The sequence below is a fragment of the Ceratosolen solmsi genome, unplaced genomic scaffold (assembly GCF_000503995.2).
Source record: "Ceratosolen solmsi marchali unplaced genomic scaffold, CerSol_1.0 scaffold69, whole genome shotgun sequence".
NCBI lineage: Eukaryota > Metazoa > Arthropoda > Insecta > Hymenoptera > Agaonidae > Ceratosolen > Ceratosolen solmsi.
This window is the reverse complement of record NW_011948464.1, coordinates 130,494-157,620: the sequence shown is the minus strand read 5'-3', so window position 1 is coordinate 157,620 and position 27,127 is coordinate 130,494. Positions and strand designations below refer to the sequence as shown.

At 27.6% G+C, this 27,127-nt stretch overlaps 1 protein-coding gene across 1 annotated transcript in view; it reads left to right on the top strand.

Annotated features, from left to right (window-relative positions):
• Window positions 1–1,107: 1,107 nt before the first annotated feature.
• The window catches only part of vap (RAS p21 protein activator vap), a 40,832-nt gene continuing 14,812 nt past the window's right edge, over window positions 1,108–27,127 (top strand). Inside the window, exons 1-9 of the mRNA XM_011505557.1 lie at window positions 1,108–1,206; window positions 4,900–5,081; window positions 8,038–8,219; window positions 8,878–9,275; window positions 9,363–9,508; window positions 19,124–19,457; window positions 20,166–20,509; window positions 20,588–20,779; window positions 23,704–23,853. Coding sequence (XP_011503859.1) covers window positions 1,159–1,206; window positions 4,900–5,081; window positions 8,038–8,219; window positions 8,878–9,275; window positions 9,363–9,508; window positions 19,124–19,457; window positions 20,166–20,509; window positions 20,588–20,779; window positions 23,704–23,853 — 1,976 coding nt within the window. The 5' untranslated portion in view covers window positions 1,108–1,158. The remainder of the gene's footprint in view (window positions 1,207–4,899; window positions 5,082–8,037; window positions 8,220–8,877; window positions 9,276–9,362; window positions 9,509–19,123; window positions 19,458–20,165; window positions 20,510–20,587; window positions 20,780–23,703; window positions 23,854–27,127) is intronic.

The window sequence follows — 27,127 nt, the reverse complement described above, 5'->3', positions numbered from 1 at the left end:
TTGTATACAATTATATAAAAGTAAACTATTTTTGTAAACATACAACGCATTTTATGTAATTTTTTTCAATTTATAAACTACGTGTTTTTAATTACCAGTTTAAATTTTGTAATATTAAATCAAAATAATATTTTATAGATAAATATAAAGACAATCTTTAATCAATTAGAAATTCAGTAAATTGCTAGAAATGTATCTAAATGTTAGTTAAAAAAATATTAACTAATTTTAAAAAAGGTTTTTATATGCAATAATGAAATTATCTTGTTCATATTAATAATGCAATATAGTTTTGTAAGAATAAAAATTAAAAAAAAATGATAATTAAAAAATATTTTTTAATGATTATACAACTTATTTTTCATGAAGCAATAATTATAGGTTTAATATACTATCATAATAAAAATTCTAAATATGCCGTATAATTTACGTGTTATAATAAATTAAAGTTTTTCAAAATTACATTTAATTGAATATATTCGTTTTACTTTGAACTATAGTATTCGAGGTTAGGACTGTAGAAACGCATTCTATTATTATAGTACTGAAAAAGAATTCATATGCTTAGTCAACTTTGTAGCTTTTTAAAATTAATTATGTCTTACCAATACTTTAGTACTACGGCAAATGATAAATTTTTCAAAACTATAAATATATAACGGTAAAATCATAAGTAAAAGTAAACATAGGATTATTCAAATTATAAGAAATCTGATTGGCTGATTATCATTATCAGAATTAATTTCTTTTGGAAATACGTAATTTCAAAATTTAGGTATTAATTATAATAATTGAATGATACTTATTAATAATAAATGACATTTTAATTTATTAACCAATCAAATTATTTTAAAATTTAATATTATAAGTTTGGTGATTGCAATTTAGTGAATATGTGAAGCAGCTTTTATTTATAGTTGAATCATAATAGAATGTGTATAATCAATGGTGTACATACATTGTTCAAAACGTCTAAATAGATTGCAATCATGTTTGTTTATTATTATGGTTTTCATAATATATTTGTGTTATTTATGTAAATGAATTTTAATATAAACATACTATTTATAATTTATATTTCAATTTATGATACCACGAATGATTTTAATGTATTATTAAAAATTGTATATTGATAAATTTTAAATAAAAATTCCAACAATGGCTGAATTTGTTCGTGGTGGACCTAGTGTATCCTACAATGCAAAGGTAATATTTATATATAAATACATTAAAATTATTTGTCGTTATTTTGTAATATTTTTATAATAAAAAGAAAACTAATTATTTATTTTAAATATAATGAAATTTACTTCAAAATTTATTTTAAAAACATTAATTCTAGTTAATTTAATAAAATCATAATATTTGATTAAAAAAAAATACTATAATCTTGTTATAATTCAGCAATGATTAATTATATGAAACTTGTTTTACAAATATAATTATAATAGAAATATAAGATGCAAACAAATACATATATATTTATGTAATATATTTGTACAAAGAAATTATTTTCACATAAAATATATATTATGTTTTCGAACACAAAATTTAAAATGAATTGTTAATATATAAAAATTTCAGAACTATTTTAACATATGGTATTATTTTGTGTATATTACATAAAATATTTATAAAATACTTAGAAAATTTTTTCATGTTTTTTTGTTTGTTTAGTAATTTAAAACATTAAAATAATTTAATGCATGTAATATGTTTTTGGTTAGATTATAGTATAATAAGAATATAATATATATTTTATATTATAATATAATATAATACACAGAAAAAAGAATATAATATATAATATAATATAATAATAATAAGAAAATAATACAATGGATATTAGAATATACAAACTTTGTAATAAAATGGAAAATTTAGTAACAGGGTATTATTTTTTAAGTGTGCTTTTTATAATATCTGTTTATGGTATTTTTAATAAATGTACATGTTTTGATAAAAACTTTAACAAAATATTATAAACATTCAGAAATTATCCAATGTATTTTTATAGTAAATTTTAGATACTATTTAAATAATATAAAATATAGATTATAGAGAAAAGATTTTATAAAACAAAAGCTGATAGTTGAGTTTATTTTAACTGAATAAATATTAAATTTGAATTGTAAATAAATTCTATTTTGTCATTTATATATTTTGTTATAAATCATTAATTAATTTATTAAAAATAAATTAAACTTACAAAAATTATTTGTAATTATTCAATATTATTAATGTATACAGTATGATAAAATTATAATATATAATAAATACAATTTAGTATATAAAATATGAAGACTAACTTAGTCATTTATTACATTTTGTACTTATTTTTTGCAAAAATATAACTAAAATAGTGTAACTAATTTTTTTCCTTACTGTTATATATTTTAATTTCTCCTATGATAAAATAATAATAAAAGTTTTGGTACTTTCAAATAGTTCAACAAAATGAATTTTTTATAAGTTACAATAAATGTAGAAACATTCGGAATAATTCTTATAATATCAGATAATTATGAATTAGATAATATTAAAATACACAACAATGAATATATACTTCAATACTATAATAAATACAAATTTTAATATGCTGTGTAATAAAATCATTTTAAAATATTGTAAAAAATTACTAAATATTAAGGTTCTTCAAAAGTATAGAAATATTTAATAAAAGTTATTATTTTATTTATTTGTGATAATCTTTTTGAATAACTATTAATGAGATTTATTAATCTAATTTTGTTATAAAAAATTGAAAATTTATAATTTAATTATGAAATCATACAATCAATATAAATTAAGACATCTAATTATTTTAAAATTTCAAACAATTACTTTGAACAATTACTTAATTTTTAAAAATTATTGTTTTGAACTAAATAATAAAATCAATCAATACTGTTGTTATTTTTATTAAATTTTAGTTGAATTCAATTTTTATAAAAAATATTAGAAAGATATTTATGAAAGCAAATTTTTATGCACAAAAAGAAATAATTAAGTTGAATTGCTCTTTAAATTCAATTCATGCCTTTGGCTATTTGGTGTTTAATTAAAATTCTTCGATTATATAAAATAATTATATTGTTTAATTGTTTAAAAATTATTTATTCAATTGATGATATTGTGAATTAATATTAAAGAAAGCCTGCTGATATCATGTAAACTTGTAAAATAAACAGTCTTATATAAGTAGTCTAAATTAAAGCAGCTTGTTATAATTAAAACAGCAGCATTTTGAAACAGAGACAAGTTTTCAGAACTCTGATCTGTCTTGTGAGTAATGAAAACATTTATATGTATAATTATGTAGGATGATTCTAACTATACTGGTTTGACAAATAATAAGATTGATATTTATAATGAACTTATTAAGCAGTAAAATTAATAACACCAATAAATTTGAAAGTTTATGGGTCTCTTTATTAATATATTTGACACCAAATTTCATCTAAAAATTTTCCTCTGAAAATATAATCTTATGAAATATGATTATAGAAATTATAAGAATATTTTTATTATTTTCAGAGGAAGTTGTATTTAAAAATTACATATATTAATTTAAAATACATCGTCAACTAATTTATAAAATACTAACACAATACTTCATATAAATCAGATACTTAATTTTTTTATTAAAAAAAACATTTAAAGTAGATTAATAGTTCATTATTACAGCATATATTGAAGAGATAAAGATATATTTGTAAATGAACGGTTCTATAATTCTAGTTTGATCTATTCACGATAAATTTTTATTATTTAAAAGATTAAGCAATTTCAGTTTTTTTATTAAAATTAGATTTTTATATAGATTATAAAAAATCTTCATAATATTTTGTAACTATTCAAATCTTGCTTGGCAATTTTTGTTATCTGAGCCATATTTTTTTATTATTAATGTACTAACTTAACCCAAGAATCGAGTGAAGTTTTCGTAATTGAGGATGAACGATTTTATGAAACCAATTAAAGAATAAAATATGTGATGTAATATACTACAATATAAAATAAAATAAAATAAAATATTAGATAAAACGTAATATAAAAAATTATTGAAACAGAATTCTTATAATTAATCTATATATGGTAGACACACTAATATCTTCTTAATTGAAGTTAGAAAAGTTCATATTTGAATTAAGTTTAAAGGGTTGGAGTTTAATGTAACTTATAATTGAACCAATTTATATTGAAAATTTAGAAAAATTCAAGAAAAACCAGTCAACACGCGCAACAGAATGACAAGGAATCTAAACATCAATGAGTTCAAGAGACAAAAGTATTAAAAAGGATCCTTTAACGTAACCGATTATCTACATCAATTAATTTCTGATATCCTCGTGTATATATTATTTACGAACAATGCGAATTTATCAAAATAAAGACTACAGAATTCGTGCAATGAAACAATTTATATTTTCTACAGTGTAAAATGCAATCAGAAATACCTTTAATATATTTAACCGTTTTGTTATCATCTTTTTAGATGGTCCATTATACGTTCTTGCCTATGTCAGTACTAATCTGGGAGGTGTTCCTGATTTGTTAATCATAAAGTTCTCTGGGTTTTAAATAATTTATAGTTAAAAAGTTTTAATAAACTTATATTTAAAACTATAAAAGCATTGAAAATTATATATAAAACTATAAGTGTATATAAAATAACTTATAGTTTATTATATAACCAGAAATAAATACTTAGCTGCGAATTTTTAAACATATACACTTGTAAGTGTCATTGTGAAATTTTATTTTTATACTGCTTATTGTAAATTTGAATTCAATATTCAATTATAAAAAAAATATAAAAATTTATATCATTTCTTTTAAATAAATTAAAAGAAAGAATTGTACTGAAGTTAAGTATAATGTATGTATCGCTTTCAGATTGAATGTAATAAAAAAGGAGATTCACCAGGTGCTGAAACTGAAGACGGAGTATTTGTTGAATCATTAAATATTGATAACGATTTTGACGTATTTCTTGATAATATACCTGGTGATATACAAGATACGGAAGAACCAGATAATGTCAATATTAATATTTTTACAGCACCACCTGAAAATCAGTAAGTTATATTTCCATGTATTTCATTTGATTATTTCATAATAATTAACATAAATTATAAATATTGTAATTTAATTTGAATATGTATTTTAGTACGAATAAAATTTTCAACAACAAAATCGAATTACGCTTTGAACTCTTATATGTATTGAAAATTTCGTGATTGTATTCGAGACACTTGAGAAAATGCTTCATTTTGCAAAATTTATTGTACTGTTTGTTGCCTAGTTATAATTATTATTGATATTTGTTTTTGTACATTCATGCACATTTGTTAGATATTTAAGTTATCCAATGAACGAACCACTATATATCCGAAATTATACTTAAATTTGTTACAGAAGTATTCAATTTTTTATTCAACAAAAATTTGTAAAATTGTCTTAGAGATAAAATAATTTATACAAATAAGATGTTTAAATAATTATATGAAATGTAAAGATATAATCTATTTAATTATAAATAAAATCTTAATCTATGCAAAAATTATGGAAGATTATTTAAATGAAAATAGAGGAAGGAACGGAACTTTAAACTATTATGATGCTTATACAAAGGAATAAAGTAGTTGTATTGATGCTAAAAATTTAATTGTTGCCATAAGTAGTTAGAAATAGATAATGGTTATAATTTCTATTGAGATTGATACAATTAATTTAGTAGGAGGAATAATACAACAAACTTCTGTCGTTAATGCTGCCAATTGTTTATTGCATTTATTTTTCAAAATTTATTCTCTATCGATATCATTTAGATTATTTTATATATTATATATTATTAATGCAATACCTTTAATATCTTAAAATATGATAACAAATACATTTTCTTTGTGTTTTAAATTATAATAAATAAGTTTATTATAATCCCTTCTAATATAAATGTATAAGATTATAATACCCATATATATCGTGGAGTGAAAAGATCCTATGCCATGTAATAGAATTATTTAAAAATCTGAAAGAATTTTTTTACTTTTAAACAATGAAATAAAATTTTTTTTTTTAATTACACAATATGTTCCTTTGTTTAATCTAATTCTAAGCATAGCTTTTATCTTTTTATAGATCGTAATAAATTATCTTTACTTATTACTATTTACTCATATACAATTTCAGTGATAAATGCATAAATTCATAAACAAATTATTCTAATTCGATTATAAATGCGTATGTCATGTAATTAAAAATTATTTATATTTTTCAAAATTTATTTAAAAGACTTAAAAACTTTTACTTACTTAACTTTGTAAAAACATTGTAATCTTTTAAGATTTTTTATTCGTATATTAATTTTAATTATCATGTTGGTTAACTGCTCAAGATTTGATAGATTTATATCCTTGTTAATGAACACTATGAACTAAAGTTCGCGATTCCAAGCCTTCTCTAGCTCTCGGAAATTTATAAGCCTTCTAATTCTCGAAACTTCTAAAGCTTTACTCTCACGGAATTCGCTAACCGTGTAAAGCTTTATTATTCTCGAACGTCCTAAGCTGTCGCGTGAATATTTAAAGCAAACACGCACTCTTTCAGTGAAGCCATTATACAAGGAACACACGTCACTTATCCAGTGCGCATCACTTAACAAGGAGTCAAAGGTGCTGACTGCATTACAATAAAATATTCGACTACAAGAAACATGGCATCGTAGTACTCCTTATCACAAAGGTATACCAGTAGTTTCTATTGAAGGTAACTAGCCATCAAAGGATCATTCAACTCGTCAATAATGTAATTGTCAATAAGCCATAATAAACCATATTTAACAAAGTCTGCACATACTCTGTATCTTTACAGCCCTTCCACTTAAGTCCTTACCTAAGCATCTGCTATGGCGGTCGACAAATTAAATTGAAATATCGAACATTGGCCCTTCGAGTCAAAAAATCGAACAACTAAATAAACAGTAAAAACTAATTATTTTTACTTTCATAATTGTTTTTTGTTTATTTTTGGTACCTAAAGCGTAGTAAATTTCATAAAAATCAAGATTTTTATATGAATCAATGATAATTTTCTATTAAAAACCTATTGTCATTTAACTATTGTGTTATAAATAAATAATGTTATTTAACTTTATTTTATATTAATTTTTTGTTTTTCATTTTGTTTATAAGTGTCATGTTATAGTTTAACTATTAGAAAGTTGTGTATCATTATTCTTTAATTATATACAAGGAAGCACCATATTTTTCTCTAAACTCCACCTATTGTAATGGGTTTTATGTTAATTTCAACTACTACTGATTTTTTAGTCTCTTTGAAATTCAATTGAAAGATTGTTAACAAGTATTTTACTATAAACCATTACAAATTTATATGTATTTATAGTTTTAAAAAGGTACAATTAACAATTAGAAATTTATGAATTTTGCTTATATAAAGAGTTTGAATAGAAAATCTTATTTTTTTTAATACTTTTATTTTTAATTTACTTAATTTATTTTTGCAATTATTTTATAAATTGTTTTTTAATAAAATAATAAAAATATTAATTATTACATTAATAATAGTAATATTTATAATGATATTATAAAAATAACATCAAAATTATTATGAAATTAATATATTACTAGTATTTAGATTTATATTTATATTTAGATTATAATAATAAAAAACATCTTAATGTATTCATTTTCGTGTTTTTACCTTATGCCATTAAAAACATAAATTATATTCACAATTTATAACAAATTACCTAAATATTAATTTAAAAGTAAGTGGATTATTTCTTACTTTCTATTTTACTGTATGTAGCATTTAACTGTTGATAAAAATAAAAAATATTTTAATACATAGACTAGAAAGCTTATTCAATATTATTTCTTATCATAATTTATTTTATTTCTTCAATATCATTTTTTTTTCAATACAATCAAATAATTTTTATTAGAAACAGTTAATGATACAATTAGATTAGTATAACAATGTAATTATAATAAAATATTTCATTTGTAGGTGGTATCATGGAAGGCTAGATAGATTTTCTGCAGAAGAACGACTTTGGGATGCAAATAAAATGGGGAATTATTTAGTTCGAGAAAGCGATAGAAAGCCTGGTAGTTATGTATTGTCTTATTTAGGACGAACTGGTATCAACCATTTTCGCATAACTGCTGTTTGTGGAGATTATTATATTGGTAAGTTATTTAATAAAATGAAATTTTTTGAAATTTTGCATTTTTGATACAATGAATATAATATAATATTTAAAATTAATTATAAAAGAAAGAAAAATTATTAGAAAAATTAAAACTATTTTCTTATGTAAAGTGTTCGCACACGTTGTAAGTGTCGGATTCAACGAGCTTGCACCATCATAGCCTATAACATTATGTTTTATTTTTTAAATACGTTGATAAATTATGATTTAAGTAACAAGTAAACTTCTATTTGGTGTAATATTATACATTATGAATTTAGTATATATATATAAAAATTTATGTGGTTCAATATCCTATATATAATTTATTAATAGAAAGTGAGTTGCGTTATTTTTCACTTTTATTCAAATTGTGATGAGATCTAGTGAAAAAGATGTCATAAATACAGCAATTAATTATGAGATATATATTCTAATATATAACATCCATGAAATTATTGAATTTATTAATACTTTTTAGTTTAATAGTTTCAATGTTATTTTGATTTTAATAAATAGATAACTAATATGATTAATTACATATAAAATTTATTGATGGAACTTTTATTCCTTCATTATATAAAATAAATAAAAATAATAGATTACATTCTTTACATAAAGATTTTCAGATCATTATATTGATAGTAATTTTTTAGGTGGGCGTCAATTTAGTAGTCTTGTTGATTTGGTTGCTTACTATTCGCATTGCTCCGATTTACTAAAAAGAGAACGACTTCTATATCCTACTCCACCTCCAGAACCAGTTAACGATAAAAAACGAATCGTTGCTATTTTACCTTATACGAAAATGCCTGATACTGATGAATTAAGCTTTCAAAAGGGAGATATTTTTTTCGTACATAATGACATGGGTGATGGTTGGCTGTGGGTTACTGCTCATCGGACTGGTGAACAAGGATTAATTTTTCGTGATTTAGTCGAAAATTTAGATGATTCTATAGATCCTAATACAGTGTTTTCTTGGTTTCATCCTAATGTTACTAAAAGTGAAGCAGTGGATATGTTAGTTAAAGCAGGCCCTGGCAGTTTTTTGGTGTGTAGCATTTAAATTATTAATATTTATATAACTACATAATATAATTAGATATAAATAACTATAATTTGTAATTATATAATGTAGGTGAGACCGTCTGATAATAGTCCAGGCGATTATTCTCTCTTTTTTCATATAAATAATCAAATTCAAAGATTTAGAATTGAAAAGAAAGGTGTTAGATATTTAATGGGAGGGAGAACGTTTGAATGTCTTGATGCTGTAATTAACAGGTAATGTGAAAACTAACTTATATTTGATAAAATAATTAATGCAAAACTTACTAAATTGATTCTTAATTTAACGAAAATAAGTTCTATTTATCTTTGGTAGTTTAAGCTTTTATTTTTTCTATTGTTTATTTTTATTTTATATGTATATTAGTACATGTATTCAATTTTTATTGTTTATATAAAAGTAACTAAATATTTCTATATTTTAAATTTGATATTTATAAAAAATAAATATTTTGAGTTGGTAAATTTAATAATGATTACCCAAAACATATATAGTACTAAATACATATTATTTAATGCATAATTTAAATTTGCCTTTGTAAATTACTTATGCTTATAATTTGTACATTTTAGATGTATTATTTAATACTGACTTTTTTTTAATACTAAGAATTGTTATACTATTTGTTTATAAGCAATGTCAACTATGTGTTTAATATAATTATTCAAATTTTGTAATAGAATTTTCTTTTAGACGCATTTTAATCTTTTGTTTTCCGTTTTTAGCAAAATATATTAAATAATTGATCGTCTTTGATAATTTATCACATCAAATAGGTATATTATTTTATTATCTTTCTTTTCGGTTGTTCCCTTAATTTTCTACAATTTTCTTCCTTACTGTAAAGAATGATAATAATATAACTAATATATTTAAGAACAGAATGTAAATATAATAATGAGTTTATTTTCATTATATGTTTCATTTATTAGTTTAATGACGATATATAAAAATTTAAGGTACGTACAAATGTTCCCAATGCATTTAATTAGTTTCAGAGATTATCGATTACTTTCTATGAATTATTTAAATTTTTTTAATAAACATTTGCATAGTGATCTTCAAATTTTTAACGCGTTTGAAAAATTAGTAATATTTAAAATATTTACAAAAATAATATTACTATGTCCTATAAGAATAATATATAACTATAGATGCAGTTAATTAAATAATGGTAATTATGGAATTTGGTGATAAGAGATGCCATGATTCAATTTTATTTGGTTTTATAAGTGTAATTCTATATTTGTATCAAATTGGGAATCAAAACGACCATTTATTAAATAATAAACAAAATATTTAATTATAAGTATATTTACATCATATTACAGTCTCTCTATTCTCTTAAAATAATAGGTGAAACTTTTATCTTTAATATACATATATGCATATGCGGGTAATATAATAAAAATATTTATTATTAGAAACATTGTCTCAATTATGTTTAATAAATTGCAGTCACAAAACTTATCTGTAATTGTGTTATTGAAATTATATTTGTATAACGTATTCAGTTACAAATAATTTGTTACACTTTTTTGTATTTTTTATATTTTATATTTTTTTTTGTAATAATGTTATTGAATTACTCTTTGAAATATAAAATTTAGATGTAACTTATTTTAATTAAAGCATCAAGATGATTTCATATATCTAATATTGAATAACATTTATGTGATTTATTAATTTATAACAAATATTTAATTATCTTAGTTACCAAATTTTAGTTTAAAAACTATTGTCATTCATTTTACAATGTTTACAGTTATCAAGAATGTAGTTATCATCTATCTAGATGAATAGAATTAATAAGACGAAAAGTCAATAAGTTTATATGTAAAAAAGGATGAAGCGAATTATTTTAAAAACTTAAATCTAAATTAATCTGGTATTACTTGAAATTATTTGCATTGTATTATATATATATATATGCGTGTAATGTATAATACATTTCACATGTATAATTGTCAGAATTAATACTAGTATAATTCTAATATATAAGATATACAATATATTAAACGATTCAATGAATAATATATTGTATTTTTCTAAACTTAATATAAGAAGAAAATAATTACCAAATTCATCTTATCACTGTACCAGTAGAAAAATCGATTTGCTAAATTTAAATTTAAGCATCACAATTTCATATACAAGATAATGTATCATAGTTGCGTTTTGAAATTTATAGGAATAAATAATATAATGAAAATGTTACGAATTACAACAGTTTTAAGCGGAATACAAAGTGGGAGAGGTATGAGCGTGCGAAGCATTGTTTGGTAAACATTGGCCAACGGACTCAACGAATGCTTCTAACCGAAAAATTCGAACATACGACCATAATTCCGAGAAATAATAAATGAACCCGACAAAGCTATGCCCTATTGCCGCCACGATAAATAGCGGCATAGTAACAGCCACCGATGCGCCATCGGCGCATCCAGTTCGTACGAGAATGTGAAAGGAGCTGTATGTGACGCGATTCCTCCTAGTTACAAGCACACAGCACGACAGAATCGCCACTCTGCTCATCACACAGTTCCCGACTGCATGCAAGTAACGCCGACTCACGTTGTTGCATATTACCTCACCACGCGATCGCCACTCTGCTAGCACATCAAATAGTTCCAGCCACCACGTGCAAGTAACGCCGACTCACGTTGTTGCATATTACCTCACCACGCGATCGCCACTCTGCTAGCACATCAAATAGTTCCAGCCACCACGTGCAAGTAACGCCGACTCACGTTCTTGCATATTACCTCACCACGCGGTTACTGCTAGCACATCAAACAGTTCCCGCCACCACGTGCAAGTAACGCTGACTCTCATTCTGCATAGTACCTTTCAAGCGATTTACCCTCGCATGTAAGTAACGTCGAAGCTATTTCTTACCTTTACCTGTACACCGCGAGTTACGCTCGCATCGAGTACACGAACGTGCACCAACACCACCACTACCTTGGAGCTCATAGACACAAGCTGTGACGTCACACGGACGTTCTCCAACCACTTCGTACACTACAGCTCACCCCCTTCGCCGGCTGCCAAGACGGTACTAACTTGCTTCCCCTACCATCACGAGTTCCCCACCATGACTACTAAACCCAAGAAGAAGGGGAGTCACGCTTCAGGCCATCAAGAATACACGCACAGACTCATCGTCACCGCTACTACTGAAGAAACACTATTAATATTGTATTTATTATAAACATTTATATAAATATTATAAACAATTATATAAACACTATTAATAAGAAACACTAATAATATTCACTATATCATGCACTCATAATAATTAATAGATCATTAACTACTCATTACTCATTACATTAATAAAGTAACGACTACAAACACAAAGGACTGTATTGAATAATTGCATTGCCCCTTCCACTTTCCAGCAAGCCTCCACCCACCAATCATAAGGAGGTTTTTAGTCTGATCCTAGACAGAAAGTTATATATAATAGTAAAGAAGTTTTCAGTTGGAATTGTAGCTATTGCTATTTATTTTAATACGCAATGAATCTGAAATTGGGAATACAAATATATTACATTTCATATAGATAACGTTACAATCAAAATATTGTAAATATTACATTAAGAAAAATTATTTATTATATATTTTTATTCTATATTTGTTTTTCGTGCTGTTCATTGTGTTTTACTTTACAAACTACACGATAATAATTCTAAGTTGGTGTTGAGAATCATTGAGATCTTGCAGTTCTGTGGTGGTAACTTGCGTCTCCTCACTGAAAAAGTTTTGTTGGCCTTAAGCTAGACGCACCCTTCTTGAAATCGCCTTGTTCGTCTTGCGCTAGACACACTATTATTAGAAAGGCCTTGTTGGTCTTGTGCTAGACGCACTCTTCGAAGGGCCTTGTTAGCCTTTTGTTACTTCTGTATTAGATACTAGTGGTACTCACAGCAATGCAGTTTCCTTGTCTGATTCCGTGACGAATGCCTTGTTACTGCGCTTGTAGTCGTGTAATGCAGTCAACACCGTTGAATGCTTATTAATTATTGCGCACTTGCGAATTGAACCTGTATTACTTATAATGGCTTCACTGTTTTAGCGTTATTGATTGACTAGTTTTTAGCTATAAACTCTGGCTGAATGGCTTAATTACAATGAGCGCCATCGCGTGATGTACTTACTTTAAATATCCGCGTGGCAGCTTAATTAGCTGGCAACAAGGCTTACTAAAGCTCTAGAACTTTCGAGAACTCCAGGAAGACAAAGCTTTAAAAGATTGGAAAATTCCAACCGACGTTGCTATGCGGAAATTATTATAGGACACTCGAAAATGAGGCTTAGAATATTCGACAATTCGCGGAATTAATGTTTACGAACTCGAGAGTTAAAAAGCTTATACTTCTCCGAAAATGAAAGTTTTTGAAAATGCTCGGAATTACTGAAACTAATTCAAAAGTAATTTTAGTTTATTTATAATATTTATCACCTATTTTAGGCTCACATCTATTAAATAATAATCTACGTTCTTAGGAGTTCATAAAAGTATATTCATTTAATTCAATTTTAATAGTGTCTCTAGGGCAGTAAATAATGTTATGATTACAACTTTGAATTAATAATATGGACTGTTCAGGATTAAACTAGCTATCAAAAAATAATAATTTATTGTTTGTTATAATACGATTCCGATACATTATATTTAGATTAATATATTTGAATTATACGTTACGAAAAATTCACTGGAAATTTAAGCAAACGACTAGGCATTCGCGAGCCGAACAACGCCCCGTAAAATTTATTGCCGAATTAGTCGTCAAGGTAGTCCAAGCTCGACAGAGCTCTCTGGAAAATTATTGCCCAATCAATTGTCTAATGATTCTCGAACCGGACAGACTCCTTTAAACTTAGAGACTAAACCACGTGCCCAGTACTACCAATTCACGCTTTAGACTTGCACTCCCGGACGACGGTCTAAAGTTCATGGCCAACTGGCTAATCACTACGAATTCAACAATTCTCACTACAATCAGTAATAACTACATCATTGTAACAAGAGCTTAAATAAAGGTCACTAAAACCAATTGTGTTTACTCTCAATTGATGCATTAACCTGCCCCCCCCCCCATCTCTATTAAACCGACGGTACTGTCTTATCCAACCACCTTGATCTGCGATTAGACTGGTGGCTGCAATTCCAAACATGGATATTCTAAATTTTATATAATCTTGATAACTCTTGGACATAAAATATTAATCTTCCAATGCTGATTTTTTTATACAGTTTCCTATTTTCGAAATAATTCTCATCAATATTTATGCCCCTGGAACATAATTAAGACAATGAACATTCCGAATATGATTATGGCCTTTCTTTCAGTTTAATATATTTATTGTAATCCAATGTATTGTTGAGTATAATATATAGGCTATTGCAATGAAATTATATACAATTATGTGAAAATATAATGATCTACCTGATATATTAATATTTTGAAATTAATAGAATTGAAATAAACTTGGCATTCAATATCTATCTATGATTTATAAAAATACATGTTTTTATCGTCTGAAAGATAGAATCTTTAAATCTGTTCATAATTTAATAATATAAAACTTGGTTTAGTTTTTACTAACTTTTTCCCTTTTGCTAGAAACAAAAATATATTGTTTAAATCTGTTCGCTATTACTTATTTAGAAGAGACAATTCTTACAAATCCCGAACAACAATAAATTCGCTTTATGTTAATTATCTTTTTTAGAGATGCTGAACATAAATATTATATTTTAAGCAATTGTAATCGTTTTCCAAGTAATTGTTTATGAAAATTAATATTAAATAGTGTTCGAAAATTAGAGCAGTTTTCAAGAATTTAAATTAGGAAAAGTACAAGCTCTCAGACATTCATGTTTGTAAACACAATTCAACGAATCCGGGAATTTTCCTACACTTTAAATTCGAATATATGACAATGTTTTCGCATAGCAACACCGATGAAACTTCTAGAACCTTCCAAGGCTGTGTCCTTCGATGCTTTTAGAATATTCCAGAGCTTCGTTCTATGACGTCACTACGATTTTCGGCATAGCAATATGCATCGACGCTCCTGCCGGCGTCGCAAGTGGCACTGTACTTTTAACATCCACTCAGTCACCACGCACCTGGCTCACGGTGTTTTTACTATCTACTGAGTTATCAATTATAGCTCGTTGTAATTCTACCGATTGTTTACTCATCTGCTATTACTAATCAGTGCATTTTCAACTATCAAGTATAAATTATAATTTGCGACTATGAAGCTTAGCCGCATGCCTGGCAATCAGCCTGCAATACACACGTCCGTAATTCTCTCAGAATCTGCAATAACAGGTTAGTAATTCATCAGTGAAGCCACCAAAAGTTTAATCAATCAACTGCACCTGCTAAGCAGTAATTCAGTATACATTGTCGGTAGTCCTAAGGTACACCCCCTTTTATTATTTGTACAAGCTAGTTACGCTCGAATCACATTTTCATATCGAGTCTTCCAAAAAAGTAGCTTAGTACAGCAATCGCAGAGATCGTTCCTTTATTTATCCAAGTCAAGGATAAGTGGTGCAGTAGGCTCTTTCAGTGCCTTCGTTGCCAAGACCGTTCGTTGACTTTACCACATTATGGACAGGTGGCTCAGTGCCTTCACTGCAGAGAACGTTCGTTCACTTAATTACATTATCAAGGGCAGCCTGCAGCTCAACAAATAGTCAATTATAATTCCATTGTACCAAGTCCTTTCATACTTGAAGGCACATCATCATTATTCTTGCGTGTGACTAGCTCTCTAATATTCCCATACTCCCCTTTGCGTATGTGTCTGAGATCAGACTAAAAACGCTTCCCTGAGATGGTGAAGGGAGGATTGCTGGTAAGTGGAATGGACAATGCAATAATTCAATACTGCCTTTATATGAGTTGATTTTCCCTTTTATTGAATATCGAAATGAGTGTATGATAGAATAAGTAGGTGAGAGTTTCTTCAGGTAATGTGAGTGATGATAATCTTATAAGTGTATTCTTGTGGTATGGTGCGTGCTTGACGCCACCGATTGCCGCTACCGATACGGTGAAGAGGCCTGAGTGGTCGCTGGTGTATGACGTCACTGATCAATGGCAATGATGCCGTGGTTTTGGTATTGCTGCTTACTTAGTTCACGGAGCCGTGTGTTAGTGATCCGTAAGAACATGTGTAATAGCATAGCTTACGTGTGTGGAGTCAATCTCAGTTGTATTGATGGTACGTAAGGACGTGTGTAATAGCGTAGCATACGTGTGTAGAAGTGACCTCTATATAAGTGCTATTTGACTTGTAAGAAAGCGATTTGTGTGAATTGAAGGCGATCTCTGTGTAAATGGCGTTGACTTGTAGAACAATAATTTGATCTTGATGATTGCTTGATTGAACTAGTAAGAGGACGAGACCGTCATGTGCAGCTCCTTAAATATTCTCGTAGAAACAAGCTGCGTTGAAATTGCATCGGTGATCGCTTCTATGCCGATATTTGTCGTGACGTAAACAGGGCATAGCCTCGTAGAGTTCATTTATTACTTTTGGAATTATAGTAGTATATTCGAGTTTTTCTGTTATAAGCATTCTTTGAATTCGTTAGTCAGTTTTTACAAAACAAATGCTCGCGCGCTCATACCTCTCCCAATTTTTATTTCGCTTAGAAACTACTGCAATCCTTAACATTATGGTTGATTTACGTGACAACTACTACAGGGAATTTGCATTCTGCTCCGTTTGAGTGTATTTTGCTCTCCCTGGTAAGCACTACTGATTACCATTACCATTACCATTACCATCTTCCCATGCTCATTGAGGAGCATGGTCGACTACTCATGCTGATCTTTACAACATCAGCATAGACCCAATGCTCAACATCCACAATAATCTCCATAGTGTCAATGACATCACCGTCACTTCAAAGAAGCACCCTCACCACTGCAATAGAATACTTTTTTCTCCTTTTACTTGAAGCAACCATGAAACCGCAATATTATAATTATTAATAAAGCATAATAAAGGATGTCTTAATCCAAGAATATACATTATCCATGTCTACAGTCTTTCCATTTGTGGTTTTCCTTCAAACCGCTACGGCGAGAGACCATTCCACTGAACTACTGAATTGGCAGTTCGAGCCACAAAACAAACCCTCAAATTCGTACAAATAGAAATTTATATGAAATTAAATGTAGAATTCTTTTGATTATAGTTTGATGAAAAACTAATTTAAAAATTAATGAAAGATTTGTAAATAAATATCATATTAACTAGACTAGATTAAAGACTAGATTAAATAAAGACATATTAACTAATCGGAAAAAGTTATGGATAAGTTAAGGATTTTTTTTATTTCCTTTAAGTATTATTACAAGAATTGACAGCTTTGAAAAAAATTAATATATTGTGTTCATTTACAACATTTTTTAAATAAACCAGTTATTTGAAGTTTGCAACTATATATAAATCTTTCAAGAACCCTTCCCAAGTCAGTCATCTAGCAAACCCGATCATTACACATCTGAAAGACTCAGTCCTTAACCATCCCTAAGTGGGAACGCCGTGGTAAGCGGAGCGCTCTTAAGGGAGATGACCATTAGTGAATGTGCTGTCTTACAATGGACGCCGCATAGGAGGAACAGGCACTATCCAGTAGATCGTCAAGGAAGAAGGAAATACTCGCAGAAGCAGTCAGAGGTCCTTCTCATACGAAGCCGCTACAGGTCTTTCTCATACTAATGCATCTATCACGAAGCAGTCGCAGATCTTCATCATACTAGGTGTCACCGAGCGCACACTCTCAGCAGAGCCGCTGAAGAAGGTACTCAGTAACAGTTTCATACTAAATAGAGTTTATACACAGTGCCCCGAGTACGAACTCGCCGCAGGCCTTTCCAATACTAGTGTGTCTAACATGAAGCAGTCGCAGGCCTTCCTAATCCGTCCACACCACAATCAAGTTACCACCATGTGGCACCACATGAAGAAGTGTCAAGAGATTTACGACCTCACACTTCGCAATGTAGTCATCCAGGATCAAGCGCACCACGTCAAGAGGATCGGAGGATTTACGACCTATCACCTCTACATGTAGTGCACGCTAACACCACGTGGCAACACCTCAACTATTATCATCATCAACTTAGAATCATTATTGTGCAGTTGTAATTTAAATGCAATAAACGGCACGAAAAACAGATGTGTTTAATATTGAATTAATGCGCTTCCCTTCCACTTATCTACACTTTCTCCCACCACTAACCTGGTCAACATAGTCTAATTCTAAACAATGTTTTAACCTTGGTTAATAATTTAATAGTACAAATTTTCGTCATTCAAAATACTTTTAATGTGGAATGTCTCTTTATAAAGCTGTAAAGTTTAACTTTAAAAAAAATTTTCGATTATTTTTGTGGATTATAGTTTTTAGTTATATTATAATATTATAAAAATAGTTATTTTTTAGTGTTAATATTAAATGAAGATATTTATTATTCATATTCTGTTCATTTAATAATAATCGATTTATTTATACAAGTTGTTCAATACAAGTTGCATATCGAAGGTCATTATTCATGTATTGTAGACACTAATCTGGGAAAATTAAACTGCTGTATGAGATGTTATCTAATTAATCATTCACATTTGCATAACATACGTAAGAATATAAAAATAATTTCACTTTAATCAATGGACTAATTATAGTCTGGATATGCAGATAATACAATTTCTAAAATCTGAAGTATAAATGAAAAATTAAAAATTATTATATAAATGAGAAACTACATTTGGAATTTACTATGATTTAGATATCGTAAAGAGCAGATTGTCGAAGGTCATACATTAGTACAAGCGATGATTACTGAACCGGATGGAACGGTAAGAATTAATAAAGAAGTACAACACGCTGAAAAAATTTATGCTACTTTACGAGAATGTCGTGAACAATCAGGAGTTAAAAAAAACAAAGGAATAAAAATGCAAGGATATTTAGAAAAAAAGTCAGAAAAAAATAAAAAATGGAAAGCGTTATATTTTGTATTACTTGTAGATGGAAGTGATACACATTTGTATTTGTACGATAATCCAAAAAGAACAAAGCCTAAAGGTCTCATTGATTTAAGCTGTGCCTATTTATATCAGGTAAGAATCTAAATAATTTAAAAATATGTTATGACTTTGATATTTTAATTTAGGTATTTTTTTGTAAGAAATTGTAACTGTATGATAATACATCGAGCGTACATGAACGGTTTGTTAATTTTTATGAGCAAACTTTAGATGTAGGCTAGTTATTCTTATTTTTTATTTGTGGAGGCCTATAATTATAGTACGTAGTGTATGAACTCTTACTTTTTTCTCCTTAATTCATTTCATGTTATTATTTGGCTTTTACAAAATCCAACAAATTATGTTTTAATTCTAAAAATAAAACGCATTTACGTACTTAATGTACTGTAATTTTGTAAGCCCTTTATTTTATGGTAACATTCTTGAAAATTGGTTTTGTATTCAATTAAATATATTAACCTAAAAGATTAAATACATAATTATCAATGTCATTTTAATATAACTTACATTACATAAAAATGTTGTACAAAGGTAATGGCAACCTTTTATCGTACAATTCTAACATGAAAAATATATTAACTTTAAAAATCTGTGTAATTTTAAAGTTTAAAAAGTATAGCAAATACACAACTTAAATTAATTTAAACTATTTAATTTTATAAAAAATTCACAATACATTAATAGTGTAATAAATGAATTCAGTTGACTTATATTTAATTATTTATTATTACCCTAATAAATGTTACAACAAATTAGTAGAAGCTTTAATTAATATTTCAGGTCCATGAAAGCGTATTTGATAGGCCACATTGTTTACAATTAGTCGAAAGAGCTTTACCATGTTTATCAACAATAACATATTTATCTGCACCAAACTGTGAAACTGCCCTAGATTGGATTAATGCATTAAAGCCATTATGTGTGTCTCAATTAACAAGAGCTCCAAAAGTTGCTCGGCTTAGAGAATTACGTTCACTTCAATTGCATATTGTAGATGCCCATAGATTACCATATAAATTAGTTCCAAATCCTTTTATAATAGTTGCTTTAAATAATGTTAAAGTAGCTCGTACAAAAATGAAAACAGGAACACGTCCAATTTGGGATGAAGAATTTATTTTAGAGTATATATTAATTAATATAAGCAATTTAAATATACTGATTTAGGAATAACGAACTTAATATTTAATATTTATTTTAAGGGATGTACCTCCTGATGTTATGTCATTTTCGTTAACTTTATATAATAAAGGAAAACGTAGTAAAGATACAGAAGTTGCGGAATTAACAGTAGAACTAGCAAGTTTGGTTAATGGAGAAGAAATGGACGAGTGGTATCCTTTCTCAGGTGTTACACCTATTGGGGATTGGGGTGCATTACGTTTACGTTTGAGGTAATAAGTACCTTTTACTATTCTATATTACAATTTTATAAAATGTTAACATAATATTACTTTTAGTAATAAAACAGGATCTATTACTATCTGGTTTAGTCATAAGTTGTACAGTAATTCAAAAGCTACGTAATTATAATAACCGAAGATTTAATACCAAAGAATACAGAAAACTAGGTTTTAAATGTTCATAATATAAAATTATTCATAACAATTATTTAGGATCTGTGCTAATTCGATTTTACTAAATAATACTAGGAAATTCGAATAGTAAATACAATTTTTTATTTAATTATAATTTAAAAAAATTATATTAATTGATATTTTACAATGGTTCCGCCAATCTAATAGGGTACAAATGAAAATAGCAGTATACAATTGATCTAATAAATAATAATTAATGTAATTAATTTTTTGAATATTGTATTTACTTTATAATATAATAGATGGGTCTTTGTTTAATATCATATAAATTTTAAATAAAGCCAAAGATACAAAAAAAACTTAAAGGCTAATCATTTAAATATAAAAGTTAAAATAATGGTATACTTCAAGCATACAGAAAGTGACAAACACATTTGTTTATATTGTCACAATTATACGTTGTCAAATTCATCTAAATATATTAAATAAAAAATTTATATTGTAAGATTGATTATATATACGATTAAAACATCCTTTTTTAGTATACATTCAGATTTATCGTAATCATATAAATTTATATCGATATTCATATTAATAGATAGATTTTTATACGAAAATTACATTTTTGTTTACACATTGTTTTGAAAATTATTTCGTGGACAACTACTATTAAAATACTTGGTTAATTAGTATCTGATTTCTATTTTTGATATTCAAATATATATAATACATAAATAAATTATTAAGAAAATTTTAACATTAACCTTATTATGCTTTTGTTATTGAATAATAATTGCACATAAGAAAATAAAATTTAATCTCATATAGAATTATACAACAATGTTAAATAATCTTAAATAATTATAAAACTGTTATATGTTATATGTTCGATGGTGTGTCAGAACATTTTTTTTTAGTTATACAGATAAATAATTACAAAGATGCAAATTGAAATTGAAATTTTTTATTAAAATAGCTTAATAGCACATTTGTTCAATAATGAACACAATAGCATATCTTGACATTTTTTCTCTTTACTTACAGACTGCACAATAAATATGATTCTAAGATGGTGTTGAGAATTTGTGAGATCTTGCAGTTCGGTGGTAGTTGTCACGCGACATGTGCATGCACTACATGCATGGGTAGGAGATTGTTAATCTTCTGATCCTTGACCTAGTTCGATGGTAAACGGTTACACTGAAAGTAGGCGGTCGTAAATCTCTGGTACTTTTTCGTGCAGTGGCCGTGAAGACTGGCGCGCTCGTGCCTTCAATTAATGCCTATCGTGGCTGGTGCACTCTCACCTTCAATTCCGTACGTGCCTAACACGTTCGCGCTTTCGATAATGCCCTTGTAGCCAGTGCCTTTCCATACACCCTCAGCCGTTCGCGGGAGCTTCGCGATCTAATATTGCCCTTATGGCTGGTTCATGGTACACCTTCAGCCGTTCGCATGAGCTGTGCGATCTAATAATACCTATCGCGGTTGGCCCACGCGCACCTTCAATGCTGTACGTGGCTGGCGCGTTCGTGTTTTCATTCGATGTCTTACGAGGCCGACACGTATATGCTTTCAATCAATGCCGTACAAGGCTGGCGCGTAAGTGCTTTCAATTAACTTCAAAGAAATTTATTTGTCTTACTGAATTCTGTAATGAGTGCGCCACTACGCTTCTTATTCCTAATTGTTCTTGGAATGCAATCAGAATTCGTGACTGCTTGAACTATAGCGCACTTAAAACAGTTGGTAAATGCTTTGACTTCACGGTATTTGGCTTACTAGTTTATTGTTGCCGAGTCTGGTTAAATTATCTACGTATAATAAGTAAAGGTAACGGTCTGTTACATAGCGTAATGTCGTTACGGTATAGAGTGATAACTGACAACTGATTGAGAAATTTATCGTGAGCCTACAAGCCTGTTGAATATGCACACGAAACTGAAGACTTACTTGTTCGTTCCGTGGCGGCTCTGCTGAAAAATGTTTACTGCGTGAGTTCATTGTACGAGCTTTTGCTAGAGAGTGAGCCTCGTCGCGTGCTTGCCTTATATATCCACGCGACAAGTTACTTAGCCAGCAACAAAGCATCGTTGTTGCTGCACTGGAAAATCTTACATGAGGCACAGAAGGGAAAATCTAGATGATTTGAGAATTCTAAGAAAAAACAAGGCGTAAGAAATTTTGGAGAATTTCAAGTGACGTTACTATGCGAAAATCATATAAAACATTGCAGGTTATTTGAAACCAAAACATAAAAGTACTCGAAAATTCTCGTACCCAAGTATTTACATAAACTTGAGAGCTAGAGAGACTAGCGATGCCGTGAGCCAAAGGTTTTGGAAGTTGCTTCAATCTCGAACAAATGGAGTAAAACTTTTTGACAATCTCGACAAAGAAACGTTTAAATTGATAAAATACTTGCCGTTATGAGATATTGCAGTTGAGATAATTAAGTAACATAGTGTAATTTTATTAACAAATATTTGATCAAGAACGATTTTGTAGATAAACAGTTTTAATTTATTGGAAAGCAGAATTATGAGTGATAATGAAGGAAACTTTATAATTAATTAAAATTCTTCTATGAATATAATTCATAAATCCATATTTTGTAAGATATATCTTTTAATTTATTATCTTATCTATGTAAATATTTCAACTAAAATTGTATTTACAGATTCAATGAAATTGATTGCATAATGTTAATTTATAAATTAAATTAATTTTTATGTTTTAAAATTGATATTTAACATTTGTTTACCTATATATTTTTGTAGATATCGACATGATTTAGCAATGCCACCAGAAGAATATAGCCCTTTGCAACAATTATTACTTGATCCAGAATTGCAAGTTGTTAAAGCATTAGCTGATGTGTGCCATCTTGATCGAATTCCTTTAGCCAACAGTTTACTAAGGATATTTAGGTATGTTTGTAGTATAATTTATTATGTATTATACACTACTTATATTAAATGCTATATTACTAGTCAGATTATAACAATCTAATAATAAGAATATGCATATTAGATTTTAAATATAAAATAAATTAATAAAACTCTTCAATATAAATAATTTAAACTCAAATATATATATATATATATATATATATATATATAATTAAAAAGCAAGTATAATTTACTCGAGTATTTTGTAAAATTTTGATTTAATATTTTATTTTTATAAGTTTTGGTTGAATTTTGGTTACATTTATAGTTAATAGATTATATTATAACAAATATATTCTTTATATTTTTTAAATTCAATTTTTACGAAGTAAAATTTAAATCATATTTATTTTCTTTGAGATTATTATAAAAACTACTTTTAATTGTAGACTATAAAATTTCCTTAATATTACCAGTGGATATTAAAGACATGCAAGGAATAGTTATTTATAGTTATAAAAAGTTAATCTGTTATGTGTTATTATATATGTATAATAATAATATTATATATATATATGTGTGTATATATTATTATTTCGGCTACAGGATAGTAGAAAAGTTGAAAACAAATAAATAAAAACTGAAAATTCAACAAAAATATAAGGTAGTAAATTTGCAACTATGCTGAAGACACATTTATAATGTATAAGGTATATGCTACGGTTTATTAATTAATATTATTTATTATAAAAACTGTCAAACATAAACTGAATTGAATTATATTTCAAATTACGAGTTTATGTAAAGATTAATGGATCTGTAATTAAACATAATGGTAGTGGTATACAAACAATGAAGTTGCAACGATAATAAAATCCATCATTAGTATATATATTGCTAGACATAGATATACTTTAAGTAAATTATATGTCATAATGTAGATTACTGGATGTAATTGAACGAAGAATCATATCAGTGTTAATACTTTATGTGAATATATTTAATATTCTGATACAAATTTAGTTAATTATAAATATTAATAAGAATTTAGATCAATTTATTTAAAGCAAATATTTGAGTGTCATCTTACTAAAATCTTTATACTATTTACAATCGAAGAGTTCAGCATTAAATAAGTGGAGGAATAAATAAAGTACTTGATCTAGACAAAATAAATTGTAAGATAAAAAGTGTAAAACGATGCAGTTTTTCTTCTGAGAAAGAAAGAGAGAGAGAGAGAGAGAGAGAAGGAAGAAAGAGATTTAAATAATGCAGAAGTAAAAATTACATTCGACATCTGATTTGATCGTTATCTTTTCAATGGGCAAATAAATCGTAATTGTATAGTTTTTAAGTTTAGTAAGCAAAGAATTGGCACAACAGAGTATATACAAGTGTATATCAATAAGGTTATGTAGATCAGGATTATCGAAAAAATATGAATTAATAGTTAATCTTTTATTTTATTTTTCTGTACTTGTATATAGATAAAATAATTAATAAGAGAAAACGAAAATGATATAATATTGGTACTACAATCGAGAGGTTGAATAGACGTTAAGCAATAAATTTATCGTATCAACTATATTTATTTACATAATATATGATTACAGCAATTTTTTTATTCGGTTTTAAAAAAAGAATATAGTGAAAAATAGTGTGAGAAACATACGTTATAATTAGTTATATTTTCAATAAAAAATAAGAGTTATGGTTTTATATTTAGGATTCAAAAAAGCGTACATGCGTAATAAAAAATTTATCTAATTTCATTGCCTCTTCCTTTATTATGTAACTGCACATAGAACTGATTGTTTTTGCAAATGGTAAGTGAAAATTGAGTTTTGATATTTGGTTTATACCTTATCAATATTTTATAATTTAATTTTATGCTTATCTCATTATTCATTAAATTATTTGGAGTGCTAAACTAAAATTTACTCTGATATTAAATCTATTTAAAAGATAGTCAATTTCTTTTTTTCAATAACAAATATGAACATATTTTTGTTTTAAAATTTATAATCGTTGGACATAATCTTAATTGTATTTAATAGATTTAATAGATTATATACTTATGATTATAAATCAATGTCCGATTAACTTAATTCCATTTTTTAATATATCAACACAAATTTTACTATTGTTTAATTTTAATTAGATTTTTATATATGTTACAAATTACTTCAAATATCTTGGATTTTTATTATGTTTTGATAGATAATAGAAATTCATTTTTAGGAAATCTTATCTTGCATCAAATTATAATGTATGGATAGTATTATGAAACATGTATAAATTGATGATTACACATGGAATGTATTGAACGTATCACAGAAAATATCGAATGAACATAAAATCTAAGAAAGTTTTCCCACAGTCGTTTGAGGTTTGAAAAGGTCAGTACATCTGGAACATACTCGTAACCAGCCACTTCTATTATTCTTCGCGCTACAGACGTAGTCATTGTTTTTAATGCAATAAACGACCATTGCTATTTACCAGCGGAAACGCGGCGAGTCTGTTTACACGAGAATATTTTGAGAGTTAAAATATTTGAAAACAATCGAGTTGAAAAACATTTCCTAAAATTCATTGTAAGAAGAAACCAGCTCGTGCGACGTCCGGCAATCTGTGTCGCACGCGTGCCTTCAATGCCACAAGGGCATACGCATGCATTGTTTTCAAGTACGCCAAATGTTGCCGCTTGCATAGGCCAAGCGAAGACGCCTGACCAAGAACCACCCTCCCCCCGTCGCTAACTCCCGGAGAAGAGTAAGTCTTCCATATTAAGGTGCTGCGGCCAAAGACACTCTTTTCAATATTGTCATTATCTAAGCCTAATTTCTTCGGAAGTGGGAAAAGAGGCGTGCACATTCGATCATACCGCCGAAAAGCGGCGCACCCTGATTGGAAAATTAAGACCAGAAGATCCTTGAGTGGAGACTAATTGCGAGAGGCCAGCAGCAAAGGGCTGTCTGTGTGGAAAAGCCAATTCGAAAGGTCTGTCTGCGTAGGGAAGCCAAGTCAGAAGAGAGCTCTTACTTATTGGTGAAAACTAGTGACTAAGTATTTGCGTAATCCACTGAACAGAAGAAATCGCATCTTCACATTAGACTCAAGATAATTCCAAGACACCAATATGTAATTGTATAGTAAATAATTATGTAATTGTAATAATAATGTAATTGTCATAAATAAAAATGTAATTGTATAGTAAATAAATCATATATTCATCAAAACTCACGACATTTCTATAGCCCTTCCACTTAACTCCTTCCCGAGTATCTGCTAGGGCGGGCGGCAAACTAAT